This window comes from Lycorma delicatula, chromosome 12 (assembly GCF_047948215.1).
Source record: "Lycorma delicatula isolate Av1 chromosome 12, ASM4794821v1, whole genome shotgun sequence".
NCBI classification, from domain to species: Eukaryota; Metazoa; Arthropoda; class Insecta; order Hemiptera; family Fulgoridae; genus Lycorma; species Lycorma delicatula.
The window spans coordinates 40,600,796-40,619,523 of record NC_134466.1 but is presented as its reverse complement, the minus strand read 5'-3'; the positions used below and the strand labels follow the sequence as shown (position 1 = coordinate 40,619,523).

The following is an 18,728-nucleotide window of genomic DNA, read 5'->3' as shown; positions in this document are numbered from 1 at the left end:
TTTTTAGAAAAGCAATAGAGCAGATGTTTTATCCTAGCACTTTTCAGCAACTGAATATAAGGAAACATTCCCAAAATAATTCTTGAAGCTGCTTATAAGAATTTGTTCATAGATGTTGATTTAAAACAAAATTATTTTATTATGAAATACTCATTTTATAAATCTACACAACAAACAATCACAAAACAAGTATGGTTGAGTTTTTAATTAAAGGAAAGCAGTGTACCACATTAAGAAAAATATCCATTGTTACCAACAATTTTACAATAACTTCCCTACAAATTCCTGCATGCCAAGAGGAATATTTGTTAATTTTTATGTATTTTGGATTATCAGTTGTACACAATTAATCCAGTAGCCGTATGCACTAGCCAATTAATTATTCTTTGTTTTCCCAGAATTTTGAGAAATAATCATTTTAACTAAAGCAATTTCATTTAGAATTTAGGGCTTATAAATAACAGTAAGCAGGTTATACTGATTCTGTACATGATATCAGTACTTATTTTTGTATTAGTATGCAGCTTTTTTTTTTTGTTATTAACTTTCATGATATTTAATACAATATTTTTTAAGAATGCTTTTTTGTATTTCAGTTAAAGCAGAAGTTGTTGAACCTGGTTGTCGATTACCACAGAATTTCTCTGGTGATTGGATTAATACAGCTAATTTAGATGCTGACGTATTTATTAATGAAACGCACATTATTGAAACATGGTATCCTGATGAAGGAAGATATCGAAGAACTATATATGTTTGCAGAGAAACGAGAGATTCACGTTATATGATGGCACGTTTAACTGTTGATGGTTGTCAAAAAGATTATATCTGTTTTGATTTTGTACCTAGACATCATAACGTTATTAGGTATAGAAAGGGAATTGCTGTTATTAAAGATAATTTTCATACAGTTTGTTCGTGGGTTCAGTTTCCAAATAAACGAAGTTGGAAGTACGATCTTTTCCTTTGTAAGTTTTGGCATATGTTTTCTTATTTACTTTTATCTGTTGAAACTAATCTTAATTTATTGCAAGTTCGTAAATTATATTATTTGAAAAAGTACTATAGAAAAATAATGATTAAATTTTCTTATGTGTGATATTTGTCTCAGAATATTGACTAGAGATATGTTTTTGAAGTCAAACTATGTTAAAAGGTTATTAGTTTGTATTTGGCCATGGGTTGAGTGAGTATAGGTATACTGTTTTGCAAAGTTCATATTGACATAATTTATCTAAAATTTGAAAAATTATATATAAAAAAAATTTTATTGATTGAATAATTTTATTCATTGTTAGTAACTTATGTTTACGTGCCTTCCTCTGGTCATTTAGGATTCAAGTGTTTCAGTTCCATATGTTAATACTTTTATTTTTCACTATGATTAATTTTTATATTAACTACTTACAAGGTGTGTGAGAAAATTAATGAGTCTGACTTTTTACTTACCAAAGTTTTTATTTTTTTCAAACAACAATATTATCCCCTTCAAAGTAGTTGCCATGGGCATCTATACACCGGCGGAGTCATTGTTCTTACTCCTGGTAGCAGTGCTGGCAGGCTTCAACTGGTAGGGCTTTTAACTGGTCGGTCAGAGTCTTTTGAATGTTCTCCAGAGTTCCAAAATGACGTCCTTGTAAGACATGTTTCAATTTTGGGAAACGGAAAAGTCACAAGGACTCAAATCAGGTGAATAGGGGGGTTGAGAAACCGTAGGAATGCATTTTGAGGTCAAAAATTCTCTGATGGAAATGGCCGTGTGACACAGGGTTTTTCATGATGAAGCATCCACATGTCTGCAATGTCTGGTCTCACACGAATCACTTTTCCTGAGCCCTTCAAGGACACCTTTGTAAAAAGGTGTACTTGGTTGACAGTTTGTCCTGGAGGAACAAATTCTTTATGCACAATACCCGTACTATCAAAAAAGCAAATCAACATGGTTTTGATCTTTGATTTGCTCATTAGATATTTTTTCGGTCGAGGAGATGATGGAGTGTGTCACTCTTCGCTTTGCCGCTTTATTTCAGGATCGTACTCAAATATCCAGGATTCATCACCTGTGATCACACGATTGAAGAATTCTTGGTCATTGTCAAATATAATCACTCAGCATTTAGTCCAGACTTAGCTCCTTCTGATTACCATTTGTTTGGGAAATTGAAAGAATTTTTGAGCGGTAAGCAATTCGCGAGTTCATTGTGACGAGGAACTTAAAAATTCTCTGTATCAGTAGGTAAATGGACTGGTAGCAGAATACAACAAGAGTATATTGAAGCTGGTGTATCGCTATGATGTCTTACTTCATGTGGTGATTTTATAGAAAAGTAGTATAAGGTACATAGTTTAAGAGAAATAAAAAATATTTATAAAATTTTCAGAATAAATTTTTTTGCAATGAAATGGTCTTTACTTTAAAGATAACCTCTTGTATAATATATTGGTGGAATATTCTATACATTCAGTGGAAGCCTTGAATTTAACTATTGACGTTCACATTTTGTTAAAAGAGTTGGTAACATACATTAATTATATTAATCACTGAAAGTTTTATATTGAGACAAATATTTTGCTGTTTATCATAAGTTAATGATTTTTTTCTTTAGCTAAGAATCCTGCACCAGTTCGTTGTCCAGTTGCCGGTAAATTTAATTTCACACAGCGTGGTGACGTTAAATTTGAGACAAGAATCCTTGGTGGTGTAACATTATCACCACGTCCGAACATCTATTGTAAGGAAAATATATCAGATTTCAGTGTTTGTGATACTGATCAAAAGGAGATTACTATCGATGAAACTTATTGTCTGTCAGTGGATCATCTAGGACGACCTGTTGATATATATAGTCAGTATTTACATTCAATTTTTATTTTTAACTAAAATGTCCATTGTCTGAATAAATTTATATCTCTTTAATTTTTAATTATTTTTACTTTTCTGGTGAATATAACTAAAATAGCTTGTATTAAAGGGGAAAGTATAGTGATCATTTCATAAAGGGTATCGGGTTTATTTTTTTTTGTAAATCTTATCTTTTAGGATCCAGCTGTTTAATTTAAAACAAAAAGACATATGTAAGTGCGCATCTATATGTTGCACTACTTTTGGCCTTATATCTCAAGATTACCAAATCAATTTTTTTCCAAATTTGGCTCAAATATTTGTATATTTGGGGCATTTTTCATTTTTTTTTTAAATTTGTTAAGGGCAATATCGTGAAACAGCCAATCTTAATTTTATTCAGAGGCATTTTAGAGAAAACTTTATTAAAGAAAATTTATTACTACAATGCACATTTAAATCCAAAAAAAAACTCTTAAAATTGTAATTTGTATATTTTTAAATATCTATGTATAATATTTTTTCAGCATTTGCAAAGTACAGAATTAGAAAACATTCTTACCTTTATCTTTCATGTTCAAAACATTTTTGGGCCTAAGCCCATCTTCAGTGATATTTTTTAATAATTCTTCATCTGTTTACATTTACACATAAAATTTTATCTTTTTACTTTTATTTCTTAAAAATTGTCATTAATAAAATTTAAAATTCAGAACAAATTTGTTCAGTCAAGAGAATGAAAAAATATTGCAATAAATATTAATTTATTAATAATATCTTACTTTGTATGCTAGCTTAAATAATTTTAATAAGAATGTCCCCCATCAAATTCTGTTTGCAGATTTATAAGGCTGAATTTATGTTTTTATCTATATACAATTTTTCTAAAATTTCTAATTTTTTATTACTAATTTCATGTTCAATATTTACTCTTTCGATTATTTCTAAATTAGTTATATTTTTAATATTATTTATTAAATGGTCGGCTACATGTGAAAAACTTATTTTTTTATTTTTAAATCTAAAATTCTCATTAAATCTATCTTTATAGGACCTATTCATTTTACCAATATATATCTTTTCACAATTGTTCCATTTTATTTTATAAATACCGGAAGGATCATATTTATTTTTTACTTTTTAATTATTATAATATTTTAAATCTTTTGTTATCTGATTATCAGGTTTATAGCAGGCTTATATTTTTTTATCATTATATGTGTCAGTCAAGTTTTCTCTAATTTTATTTGTATAAGAGTACTTAATTTAAATATTTTCACTTATTTTATTTTTATTTATAGGTATTAATGTAATAATTTTTTTGTTATTGAAAAATTCTGTATTATTTTTTTATATATATATATATTATTAATCAATGACGTATGATATCCATTTTTATAGCTATATTTTTTTATATTATTTATTTCATCATACAATACGTGTTTATCGTTTATGTATTTTATTGCTCTATCATGTTTTTGAAAATATTAATTTTTTGAGAGCAAGGATGATTAGAATTCTTGTTTATAATGATTCATTTGAGGTAAGTTTTTTATATAGTCCAGTTATTATTTGATTGTTTTTATTTATTTTATATTTACATCTAAATAATTTATTTTTCTATTATGTAAATTTCATTTGAAATTTTAATGTTTATGATACGAATTTAATTTATTTAAAATTACTTCATGTTTATTATTTATAACTGGTTCATATATAATTAAAATATCATCCATGTATCTGATCCATAATAAAATTTTATGTGCATGATTTATTCCATAGACTATTCTACTCTCAAATTCCTGCAGATAAATTTCCGACTTTACAAAAAAAATTTATTTATATATAGTTATTTAACATAAAGTAAAAAGAAAAAAAAAGTAATATAAAAAATTTAATCTAAATAAATTACTTTTTAAATATGTATATATATTATATTAATCTGATCAACTTAATTACAGAATTAATAAAATAAAATAAAATAGGATGATACCTGCTTTATTCCATAATTCAAGCAACAGCAGTTTCGCAAGTTCCTTACATTATCAGGTGCTGTATATAATTTTTCAAATCGCTCGTACCAAATTACACATAAAAATTAAAATTAAAAATCCTATACTGTATAAATTTAAAATTGCCGTCAGTCTCTGTTTCATCATTTCATGTAGAGTCCACCCAGATCCATACGCTCTACGCCTTTCAACTAAGGTTTTAAAAATATTATATTTATTTTTTATTGAGTTATGGCTATTCCACAAAACCAAATGCAACCTTCTTACAATTCCCTTTCCCTTTATAATCTTATTCATAATATCTAGTATCTCTTCCATCATATTTTAATGTTATCCCAAGATATTTAAATTCATCAGAATTCTTCACAGTTTGTAACAACATTTCTAAATTCTCTTCTTTTCCTCCAATCACCATTTACTGTATTTTCTGTATTAATTTCCAATACCCACTTGTATTTAGTAATTAAGCTCTTCGTCATGTAAAAAATATAATCCATATCCTCTGCCAAAATTGCCTGATCATCTACAAAAAATAAATTGTAAATAGAGTTTTCCTCCATCAGAACTCCCAATTGACTACATTTACAAGTCCAATATTTCAGAGCCTTCTGCAAATAAATTTTAAATAACATACAACCAGCTCAATAACATTCTTAACCAGCTCAATGGGTATCCCTCCAGGACCCAGTGACCCCACTTTGTTTTGCATACTCCTCAAATCGTTCTTCATTTCCTCTATAGACACACTAATGGAACTAGAATTCACCATTTCTGGGGCATAATCTAGCTCTTAAAATGCATCCCTTTCCTCTTACAATAGCTGTTGATAATATGTTTTCCACTCTTCAATGTAGGTTCTATCCTTAAATTCTGAATGACATCTAATCTATTTTCATCGAATTCAACACCCTCCTTACCTCTCTTGGCTGATAGCTTCCCAACAAAGTATTTATTTTCTTTGTTGGTATTAAAGTGCTATTTGGTATTTACTTTGATAATAATCATAATAAAAAAAAGTGAGGTATTGTATGACATAGTATTGAGGTATTTTACCTCAATTGAGGTAGTAAGGTAGTGAGGTACTGTATTCACTACATTGAGGTAGTGAGGTATTGTACTGACTTACACAGGAAAGTCATGCAAATATTTGCCAGTTTTTTATTAATAAAAATAAAAGTACCATTCTGAAGAAACAGAAATCTGTGGTAGATTTAATGAATATAATGGATAAAAACAGTGTGTAAAATTGATTTTTAATAAAATAATTATGATTGCTGCTAGGTAGCTAAACTACATTTATTAATTCTGTAATATGGTTTTTAGTGTCCTTATTTTAAGCATCTTATTATCTTTATCTTTATTTATTTATTTTTTCAGGTGATCCTGATTATAAAATGAAATGTATTGGCTTTTGGAAAGAAAACCTGAAATCATATCTTGTTACTTACGATGAATTAGATGCTTTCTCAAAATATCGTTGTTGGGTATATCAACGAGCCGATTTGAATCGAGTTCTGATGTCCCAAGCTATCGGACCGTTTTGTGATTTGAAACAAGACGTTACATCATATAATTATACAGAAGGTGCTGCTGTAGCTATTGAAATGCAAGAATATGAAAGAGAACGTGAGTTATTTATTCCATTCTATATTTGAATGTAATTTTATTAATGTTTATCAATCACTTGCTTAATGATTAAAACAGATAAATCTTATACTCTAAAGGAAGTTCATATACGTCTCATCTCCAAAATTTGTTGTATTTCTTTGTCATGTTTTTTTATGAATTTACTGTTGACAGCCTAGTTCCAAATTACTTCTGGCATATACAAGGGGACTGATAAGTCCGTGCAAAAATAGAGGACACAATTTTTTTAGATAAATCTTTTTTATTTCTCAGTATAATCTTTCAAGCATATGTATTGGTCCATTGAAGCTAATGTTTTTTGAGCATTGAAACATAGTATGATTTAATCAAATCTTCAAATTAGGCCGATGTTTTGGCAATAACATCATCATTTTGCAAAAGTCTCTCTTTCCAGCAACTTCATATTTGAAAACGGATAATAGTCCAAAGGTGCTAAATACTAAGTGGTAAGCAGCAGGGGAAGTAGAAGACTTTTGAATCGTAATTTGAACATTTTTGTTGTTGCAATTGTAGAATCTGTTAATATATTATGTAAAACTGGGGTTGTTTTTTTTCTTTATTTTCTCATTCAGATAATCCAGCAAAGAGTATCGAAAGTTAATGATTATTCCACAAGCATCCCAAAAGACAGTGGCCATCACTTACCTGTTAGTAGAACAGTCTTTGAGTTCTTTGGATATGTTCCACAAACTGCAATCCACTGTTATAATGGTTCCTTGGTTTCAGCATGGTGGTGATATATTCACATTTTATCAACTGTTTTGAAGCAATAGAAAAATTTATTTTATTATGTTACCCCAAAACTTGGAAAAAGCCAGGCGATACTGGAAGGTATCAGATAGATTATATCATGGTTAAGCAAAGATTTAGAAATCAACTCGTTGACTGCAAAACTTACCCTGGAGCAGACATTGATAGCGACCATAATTTGGTGATAATGAAATGTAGATTGGGGTTTAAAAACCTGAAGAAAAGGTGTCAGATGAATCGGTGGAATTTAGAGAAGCTTGAGGAAAAGGAGGTAAAGAAGATTTTTGAGGAGGACATCGCAAGAGGTCTGAGTAAAAAAGATAAGGTAGAAAATGTAGAAGAAGAATGGGAGAATGTTAAAAAGGAAATTCTTAAATCAGCAGAAGCAAACTTAGGCGGAATAAAGAGAACCGGTAGAAAACCTTGGGTTTCAGACGATATATTGCAGCTGATGGATGAACATAGAAAATATAAGAATGCTAGTGATGAAGAAAGTAAAAGGAACTATCGGAAATTAAGAAATGCTATAAACAGGAAGTGCAAACTGGTGAAAGAAGAGTGGATTAAAGAAAAGTGTTTAGAAGTGGAAAGAGAAATGAACATTGGTAAAATAGACGGAGCATACAGGAAAGTTAAGGAAAATTTTGGGGTACATAAATTAAAATCTAATAATGTGTTAAACAAAGATGGTACACCAATATATAATACGAAAGGTAAAGTCGATAGATGGGTGGAATATATTGAAGAGTTATACGGAGGAAATGAATTAGAAAATGGTGTTATAGAGGAAGAAGAGGAAGTTGAGGAGGATGAAATGGGAGAAACAATACTGAGATCTGAATTTGAGAGAGCATTAAAAGATTTAAATGGCAGAAAGGGTCCTGGAATAGACGGAATACCTGTAGAATTACTGCGCAGTGCAGGTGAGGAAGCGATTGATAGATTATACAAACTGGTGTGTAATATTTATGAAAATGGGGAATTTCCATCAGACTTCAAAAAAAGTGTTATAGTTATGATACCAAAGAAAGCAGGGGCAGATGAATGTGAAGAATACAGAACAATTAGTTTAACTAGTCATGCATCAAAAATCTTAACTAGAATTTTATACAGAAGAATTGAGAGGAGAGTGGAAGAAGTGTTAGGAGATGACAAATTTGGTTTCAGGAAAAATATAGGGACAAGGGTAGCAATTTTAGGCCTCAGATTAATAGTAGAAGGAAGATTAAAGAAAAACAAACCAACATACTTGGCGTTTATAGACCTAGAAAAGGCTTTCGATAACGTAGACTGGAATAAAATGTCCAGCATTTTAAAAAAATTAGGGTTCAAATACAGAGATAGAAGAACAATTGCTAACATGTACAGGAACCAAACAGCAACAATAACAATTGAAGAACATAAGAAAGAAGCCCTAATAAGAAAGGGAGTCCGGCAAGGATGTTCCCTATCTCCGTTACTTTTTAATCTTTACATGGAACTAGCAGTTAATGATGTTAAAGAACAATTTAGATTCGGAGTAACAGTACAAGGTGAAAAGATAAAGATGCTACGATTTGCTGATGATATAGTAATTCTAGCCGAGAGTAAAAAGGATTTAGAAGAAACAATGAACGGCATAGATGAAGTCCTACGCAAGAACTACCGCATGAAAATAAACAAGAACAAAACAAAAGTAATGAAATGTAGTAGAAATAACAAAGATGGACCGCTGAATGTGAAAATAGGAGGAGAAAAGATTATGGAGGTAGAAGAATTTTGTTATTTGGGAAGTAAAATTACTAAAGATGGACGAAGCAGGAGCGATATAAAATGCCAAATAGCACAAGCTAAACGAGCCTTCAGTCAGAAATATAATTTGTTTACATCAAAAATTAATTTAAATGTCAGGAAAAGATTTTTTAAAGTGTATGTTTGGAGTGTCGCTTTATATGGAAGTGAAACTTGGACGATCGGAGTATATGAGAAGAAAAGATTAGAAGCTTTTGAAATGTGGTGCTATAGGAGAATGTTAAAAATCAGATGGGTGGATAAAGTGACAAATGAAGAGGTATTGCGGCAAATAGATGAAGAAAGAAGCATTTGGAAAAATATAGTTAAAAGAAGAGGCAGACTTATAGGCCACATACTAAGGCATCCTGGAATAGTCGCTTTAATATTGGAAGGACAGGTAGAAGGGAAAAATTGTGTAGGCAGGCCACGTTTGGAGTATGTAAAACAAATTGTTGGGGATGTAGGATGTAGAGGGTATACTGAAATGAAACGACTAGCACTAGATAGGGAATCTTGGAGAGCTGCATCAAACCAGTCAAATGACTGAAGACAGAAAAAAAAAACCCCAAAACTGTACTTAGAACTCACACTTTTTCAGCACATATCTTGTGGGCAGTTTTCCCATATGTAAATGTTCGTGTAAAATATGATGCACTTGTTCATTTTAGATGCCTATTGCAACAATTGCATGTACTTTCAATTTTCTGTCTTTTTATCACTATTTAAGTTTATTTTTTTCTTATTCTTTGCAGTTGTAATCTCAAAAGGCCATTCAGAACGTTTGTTGTTGTTTATGCTCAGATGACTCGGGAAATAACTGAATCACTTATAAACTGATGGAGACTCGCTGTAACTTTTATTTAGCTTCCTACGTAGTTTTATACTTCAAAAAGTAATGTTTCATCACTATATATAAAGTTCTCTTTTGTCCATTTTTCACAAATCACAATATTTGATTACCAACAACAGAATTATTTACGTATCTGACTGAAAATTGGTGTATACTCCTAGCATAAATCTAATATATCCCTAAAAACTAAGAATGAATTCAACATTGTACACAAGGACCATCTCTTGACTTTCCAGAACTTATCAAACCCCAGCATGACATCAGAATCATTTCTGTATATGTCAGATCAGAAGCAATCCACATTTCACTCTTTATATCTCTAAGGACATTATCGTATAACTTTCAATTATCAATTAAACATTAGAATATTATATATTCTGCAGATTTCTACCTCTTATATATCTACACTCTGCTCATTAAATCCTCTTTTTCAGTCCTGCAAATAAATTAATCTAAATGTTAGTTTATGATTTATGTTTCAGGTGATCAATGTCCAATGCACTTTGATGATGGTTCAGATCCGTGGCTTACAAATGAAAATTTCATTAAAATATTCCAATTTGATATCTTTTCTGGATCATCATTTTCATCCTGTAATATATATTTATTATTAATTTTATTTATTTTATCAGTATTATTTATTACACGATAATTATTTTAGATAAGGGATTTATTTTTATATTTGTTCACAGTATTGTTTGTTTTTAGATAAACAATTCCTAGACTGAGATTTTTTTTTATTAAGGTCTCAATTAATATTGTTAGAATGAATCTTTTTGTCTTTGTAATATATATTTTTGTTTTTAATAAGTTTTGTTATTCATAGGTGTTATAAAAAACCTAGTTTTAGGGAGTATCAGTCAACATTTACAACTCTGATGATTCCAAATTTTCTTTATTGTTAATGAATTAAATGGGGATATTGTAAATGTTCAAATATTGTTGTATATATCAATATTTGTTGATTGATTGTACCTTATTATTAAAAAAAAGTATATTTTTTTTGTACCCACAAGTTATACATTCACAGGAATATATTTATTTCTGGAAACAAATTTTGATAAGTTAATATATTAACATTTGCTTCTTAGCTTTAGCACAATGCTTCAACAATATGCCATACAGTCTAACCTGTCTTCAACAGACTCTGTTTGAAACAAAATCCTTTATGCAATGAAATTATTGTTTTTCAGTCCCATGAACTGAGTATGAAAAATAATTTAAATTTACTTGCAATTAACAATTTTTTTAATGTAGACACAGAGGTAAAATACATTATATCATAGAAATAACTGAAGAGCAAGTAAAACTTTGAATTAAATTGTCTTAATTATAAGACAGTATTTCCTCTAGTTGGTAAAGAGTGAATTAACCAAAGTAACCAAAATTAAGAATTTAATATTATTTCTATACATTTTTCTGAGAAATATAATGTGAAAATAAATTTTTTAGTTATCGCATACAGTTTTTTTTATGTTTAATTTACATAAATTTTGTTTTGCCATAAATTTAGTAGATTATTAGTAGTAGTTAGTACTGTTGAGGAAAAAATATATTGTAGGATTTTAGTTGGGTGAAATAAAAACTGAATTCTTTCTCATAAATGTACTATATTTTTATGAGCGTATTTGTTATTAAAATAGATAAATAGTATACACAAAACTTGTGTGATGATGACCTATCGATAATCTAATTCTAGCATCCATATTACAATAAATGCAGAACTTTTCTCTAAATATTTATTTTTGTAAACTGGGTAAACAAGATTTTTTCCTTGACATTTCATTAAAGACAACTTAGATTGCATTATCCTTAAATCAATTTACACATGAAAGTTTGTTTAGTTTTCAAGCAGAAGGAAGGTTGATATTGTTTTTATTGAACATAAATACAAAAATTAATGATTTCATTGCATTTCATTGCGAGCTTACTTCCAGATTAAAAAAAAAGAAAATTTAATTTGAAAAGCTCATTGCAGAATCAATATAAAGTAAAAGCTCAATCACAAAACAATTCAAATTAAGGGGGAACAACGAAAAAATGTACTAGGGCTATGTAGTCTGATCACATGTATATTATTAAAATTAAAAAAAAAATAATTAACATTAACAACACGAAAAATAATTTTTTAACATAAATTGAACATATTAAGCATATCAAAATTATTTTTAATCATATTTTGAATCATATATATGGAATCATAGAAAACACATTTCCACACTACTCGTCTGTCATATTTAAAAAATATATAAAAAAACGTAATTAACGTTAACAATACAAGAAAATAATTTTTTTTTAACATTAGTTAAACATATTTATATCAGAATTATATGGAATCATATATTTCGAATCATATCATTAATTTTTCTCTTCATATACATAAGGATACTTTCCTGCACATATAAAAATAATGATGACCTCTCATCGAATACACCTGTTTACCCAGTCTCACTGTCCTGTCTCATCGAACAAAGAACACATCACCACTTCCGTGTGAGCCAATTCAAATCATGTCTCCACTCCATGACTGCTAAATTCACACTAGCCCCGAAACAAAGAATGTCAGTCTGGGCTCCCCCGCCAGACGCTCGTTCGTATTTTATGCACGTACACACTTTTTTCTGAGAAAGTATACGCACTCACCAGTCCACGATGACATCACCGTCTGGCTATCCAGACCATGTCATACATCAAAAAACAAAGTTATGTAATACAATTTCTTATCAAACTAATTACGTTTATTTAACTATTAAAATAATATAATACTATTGCCTATTTTCTGTTTTTAATATCAGCTAAGCCAAATGAATAGTAACTACTTTTGAAAATATTGAAACTTTTTTCTTTATGACATAATATATATATTGTTCGTAACCAACAAAATTTAGAATGGTTACATATTGATTGAATTGTGTAGAATATTGCATAACTCATTTTGATTTTGTTTTTATTATCCTTTGAATTGTGTAGAATATTACATAACTCATTTTGACATCATCTTTAATATCCTTTACCAGATCTCACCTAGCATTATTAGTGCATTTTTCCCTTTTTGCTGCAGGTCTTCACTATTACTTGCTTGAATTATTGAAGATGTTCATTCACTTGTACTTAATATGCATTAAAATTAAAGCAATGGAGTATTCCCTAGAAGCAAAATATTACTTAAATAAGGATTAATTAGAGATAGGAATGTTATTGTATGTTTAATCTATTTTAATTTTTAAGAATTGAATTTTGCAGAAAAAAGTTCAAGAAGACCTTTTTGATAAAAGCTGTTGTTTTTTTGTCATTCAATCCTTTAGCTTTAAAGCAAAATATTGTGAAATTTCATCTAATATTTCCTGCTATTTTTATAGAAAAAGATCAGGGCAAACAAAGCTTTTGATAATCAGATAATTTTAAAGATGTAGTAGTTCAATACTGATTTTTTTCCTCTATGTGCTCTGATTTTAATCTGTGATTTTTAAATCACAATCATCTGTGGCCATTGAAATCGTAAAGTTTACAGTTTTTATGCTTATCTATTTTTACGTTGCTGAAGTTGTGTAAATATTATGTGAAAATATTCACCTCCTAGAGCAATAAATTAAAAGATTATATCCTGAATGGAAATGGAACTACGACGTTCTTTGGATCTTTTTACTATATAAAATATGAATAGCAGGAAAAATAAAAAAGTAGAGGTTTTTGTAATGTGTTATTACAGAAGGATATTGATAATTAATTAGATTGATAAACATTGAAATGATGAGGTCTTGAGATGAGATAAATTTATTAAGATTAAAAAAAATTTGATTATATAAAATGTAACCAGCTGGATTGGACCTAGTGGTGAAATCATCACAAATCGGCTGTTTAACAGCTGATTATCGAAGTCGAAGGTTCTGAGATTTAAATTCTAGTAAAGGTAGGCTAGATTTATACAAACTGGAATTTTAGACAAGTGGATATTAGAGTACATACTTTAGTTTAACCATACATATCAGCCTGAATCTGTGTAAGACTGCACCTCATTTACATCATAATATATATATATATATTATGAATTATATAATAATATATATATGTATATATATTAAAGAATTGGGAATTTCCCTGACTGACCTACAGAATAAAACTGGAAAAATTACAAAGCTAAAAGATAAAAGCATTAGATTTAAACAAAAGACAGACAAACGACAAAATACAACGAAGAGGGTGTTTACGGATGAAGAAAAGAAAGCAAGATCTGAACGGATGAAGAAATACTGGGCAGCTCGAAAGAGTAAATAACACGCTTTTCTCAGAAAAGATCCAACTAAAATTGACTTAAGTGGTCCCATGTTGGCCGTAAAAGCATAATAATAATAATAATAATAATAATAATAATAATAATAATAATAATATATATATATATATATATATATCATTCTCATCTCATTAAACCATGATATTGCTTGTTTTTCATAAGTTGAATGTACACATTAGAATGTGAAATATAAAGCATGATTGAGGTATAGGGTGTAGGAAATATGTTGAAATTAAAGTGATTAGTGCAGAACAGGAAAGAATGCAGAATATGTTTTTTAACTTCTAAAATTAATTAGTTTTGTTTAAATCATTAAAATAAGAAAAGATCAATTTAAATATTATTTAAAATAATATTTTGTGATGTACAGTCTTAAAGATAAATCATTGTATATTGTTAATTTATATATATATATATATATATATATATATATATATATATATATATATATATATATATATATATATATATAAAGTGTATGTAATTGTACATTTACTTTTTGTATATGTTTATACAAATATCTGTTGTTGACTATATACTTGTTTGTGTGTGTATGTTATTTTAGTTTACATTAAATTGATTTGGTTATATGTTTATACATATAACCAAATATATATATATATATAATCAAGTGGATGGGTGATTGAGTAATCTCTCAATTCAGATGGGCATATTTTATCTTTCTCTCACCCGCTCTCTTTCTCATGTTGCAAGAATCAACAGAAATTAAGTCTTTTTACAAACATAGCAAGGACATGTATTGTTGCTTATATATATTTTCAACATTAAATATGTCATATTTAAACTTCAATCCTTTCTGAAGGGTCTTGTGATCAATCAAAATTTTTTGAAAGACATCCCCCCTCTGAGTTTTGATGTAGAACACAAATCAGATCTCAAAATCCAGAGGCAAATATTCTGGATTCACCTGAACTGAATTGATAGATTACTCAGCATTTATTGTATGTACATGTATATATATATATTTGTCTTAAAAAATGTTTTACTTTGTATAATTTATTGTTACAGATCTGCAATTTAAAATAGTTTCTCAATATAGTTTAACTTTTATCTTCTTTTTTTTACATTGAAATATAAACTTATATTTAAAGTGTGTTTATTAAAGTAGTAATTGCAATAATTTCTGTAAAAATGATTCTTGTGTTTAATTTTTATACAGCCTAGTATGGTAGCATCAATACAAAATGAACTGTATGTTGTTAACAATACAGTTTTTTCTTCGTATAAACTTCTGGCTTCCTGGACAAGACTTTAAACTACTTTCACAACTGCTGCAATATATTCAGTAACAGAATCTTGTAAAATATAGATAAAATGGCAGCAGCCAAATTTATGTTTAAACCTTTGGACGCTCTCTCCAGTACAGTTAGTTGGTGTTTCCACAGACTCACTTGCAACATAACATGGTTGAGATACAAAATCTGTTGTTATCTCTAATCATCTTCATTTTTAACTGTAAAATTTCTTTAAAAAAACAGGATTTTCAACATTCATATATAATTTTAAGAAAATTAAACATAACTATAATCTCTTCATGATTTCTGGATAAATTTATAGACCTTTTTATAAATCCTTGATGTCATAAGTTATGAGAACACAGTTATAAATAATGTATATCATGTAAAGTCTTTGATAGATGTTCTCTACAAAAGTTTTTTTTACAATTTGCCCTTTTATTTATATATAGTTAATTAAATTTTAAATTCCCATGAATAAAAAAACCAAAACTTTAAATATTTTTTTTTTTTTTTTGCTGTAAGTTTCTATATACATGTTAAGGTATAGAATTGAACATGTTAAAAGAATTGATGAATGACTCTTTTGTAATAAATATCTTTGTCATTAAATTTTTGGTAAGTGTATATTAATTTATAACATCATTCCAAGGATGCATTTTACAGTCTTATCCAGGACCCATTGCACCATATTGGAATGCTGCATTATTTTTAATTTCAATGTTGTATTTGATTTTTATTATTTAAATATTGTGTTTTTAACTGGATTTTCATTGGCTTTTCCGAGTTAAGGCAATATATTTATAATCAATGCATTATTTCATAACCAAAAGGGATATATTAATTTTTTGGTTTACTCTATTATCTCAGTCGATCTTTTGGCTGTGGCACATAGAGCAGCTGAAGTACAAATGGCACAGCAGAGTTACTTTTTTGAGAGTTATGATGTTCACTATATAGCTATTCTGTCCTGAACAGAATGGAGAGTCATTTATATAGCTAATTACATTTCATTATGATGTTATTAGTAAGCTTATTTACAGTTTAATATTCAGTCTACTGAAGAACTGATCTCATCTCAGGTCACATTTTATAGAATTTTACATACAAAACAAAAAAAATTGTGTTCGTGTGTAATATGTAAAAATAGTGCCTTTATATGTTTTGTTTATGTCTGTATATATATATTTTTTTTTAATAAAATGATTTGTAAATGTTTTTTATCTTTAACAGTTTTCAGTAAAACCTCTGTTATGTAATACAGTGTAAAACAAATAATGTAACGAGTAGTAAATTTAAAAAAAATTATTTAAATGCAATAAACTAATAGGTGAAATTATAAGATGTATGCCGTACTTTTGTTATTTTTTAAATCGTCAGTCCCTTCAAATTTTTTTAACACAATTGTCATAGAAAAATTGATTAATGTCCCAAATTTGCACTGCAGAAGCAAGAATGTAAAACTATAGTGATATACGTTACTGATTTATGTCTTGTTTGGTTCACAACATTTCTGTATTTACATACAAATCAAGTTATGCTGAGTTATATCAAAATAAAATGATGTTTTTGTGATTTAATAAATCACAACTAGTGGTTTAACTAGTGGTTCAGAGAACCACTAGTATTATATAATAGACTAATTAAGTAAAAATTAAAATAAAAAACAAAATAATGTAATTGTAAATCATAACTGATTGTAGAAGCTTTAGTCATTATCATAAGTAATAGCAATAATTTAAGCTTTAGTTCCAGGATCATTGGACATTATTGATTAATGACTTTTGAGAATGTACTTGTTTCTCTACCCTCTTTTTTACCTGCAGTATATAACATAAATATACAACAATGATAGTGTTTACAAGAGTGGCCATCTACATCAAGTTGTAAGGAAACTGTAGTGAATGCTCTTTGCACAGGTCATCTAGTAACAGAAAATTTTATTTAAAACTTGTTAAAAAAATATCATTCTACTTAACAGTGAGAAACCCTTCTGCAGAATTTAATAAAAATTCACAAAAATAGTTTGACTCTGATTATGCTAAAAATATGAAATAAAAAAAAGTTGATTTTAAAAAGGGGCTCTTGCTTCATTTGACAATTAGAAATAAATCTATATTAATGAAATTTTGATATAAATAATATATTATTTATTATATATTGTTCATTGTGATGAATTTTGTTGAAATTTATTACTACAAGTATTATTGTAATAATAAAACCATAGAACAAAGAATCAGCTAAATGTGTCTGCACACACTTGTATACTATAGTTTTGGTGATTGACCCAAGTAACAGATGTTTTACTGTATTAAAGTTTTTTTTTGTGTTCTTATTTTGTTTTATAATTATTATAGATTAGAGATATATACTATATATTATATAAGCAGCATGTTAAGTTTTATATATTGTTTCATTTTTTTTTTTTTTTTTTTAATAAATTTGACCAATTTGTTTAGTAATCTCCTTCCGTCCACATCTTAACAATATTATACTTAATAGTAATTAAATTTTTTTTTGTAATTTTATAAAATTTATTTTTTTTTATAGTACACTAGATATTTTAATAACATACTGTTATTTTTATAAACAAAATTTTTTTGAATAAAATTTTGTAATTTTATTTTGTGTTTTTTATGTTAAATAGCAAATTTGTTATCTTTTTTTGTTTTCCTCTTCCTTCCCTCCTCGCAGAAGTTTCAAAAATAATTTTTCCCTGATTATGTATTTATTTTTACTTCCTCTAACTCATGAATCTTATCCAATATTCAGAAAACGATAGATGAATCTTTATTATAAACCTCTTTTTTTTATCTGGAAAAGTTTCTGGTGATCCAGCCTGTTCACGTTAAGTAAAAGATATTTTTAAAGAAAAGAAAATTATGTACTCTATATAGATAGTTTTAAGATATTTGCGTTTATTTTTTTTATATATTTACAATGAAAAGAAAACAAAACAATCACAAAAAAACATAAAAAAAGTAATATCAATAGTCTACTTTTGCAGGATCCTGCATCATCAGTCTATACATAATTCTACAATTACATCAACAAAAAAAAAAAGAAGAAATAAAAACTTAGAAAACTTAAACCCTAACAGTCACAAAATTTGAACATAACTTTACTAACTTTTTAAGTTTTTATTATTTGTTGATGTAATTGTAGAATTATGGTACTAATTGATGATGCGAGGTCTTGCAAAAGTCGACCATCGGTATTACTTTTTTTTAATGTTTTTCTCATACTATCTGGCAGTTAAATTTTTTTTTTTTTTTTAGTTTAATTGGCACAGTGTCAGTATGTTGAT

General features: G+C 28.0%; 1 protein-coding gene across 2 annotated transcripts in view; it reads left to right on the top strand.

Annotated features, from left to right (window-relative positions):
- The window catches only part of udt (protein undicht), a 31,960-nt gene extending 14,108 nt beyond the window's left edge, over positions 1-17,852 (top strand). For both annotated transcript variants that reach the window (XM_075379543.1, XM_075379544.1), the window contains exons 6-10: positions 597-968; positions 2,607-2,846; positions 6,232-6,480; positions 10,357-10,467; positions 15,346-17,852. In XM_075379543.1, coding sequence (XP_075235658.1) covers positions 597-968; positions 2,607-2,846; positions 6,232-6,480; positions 10,357-10,467; positions 15,346-15,350 — 977 coding nt within the window. In that variant the 3' untranslated portion in view covers positions 15,351-17,852. The remainder of the gene's footprint in view (positions 1-596; positions 969-2,606; positions 2,847-6,231; positions 6,481-10,356; positions 10,468-15,345) is intronic.
- Positions 17,853-18,728: the final 876 nt, after the last annotated feature.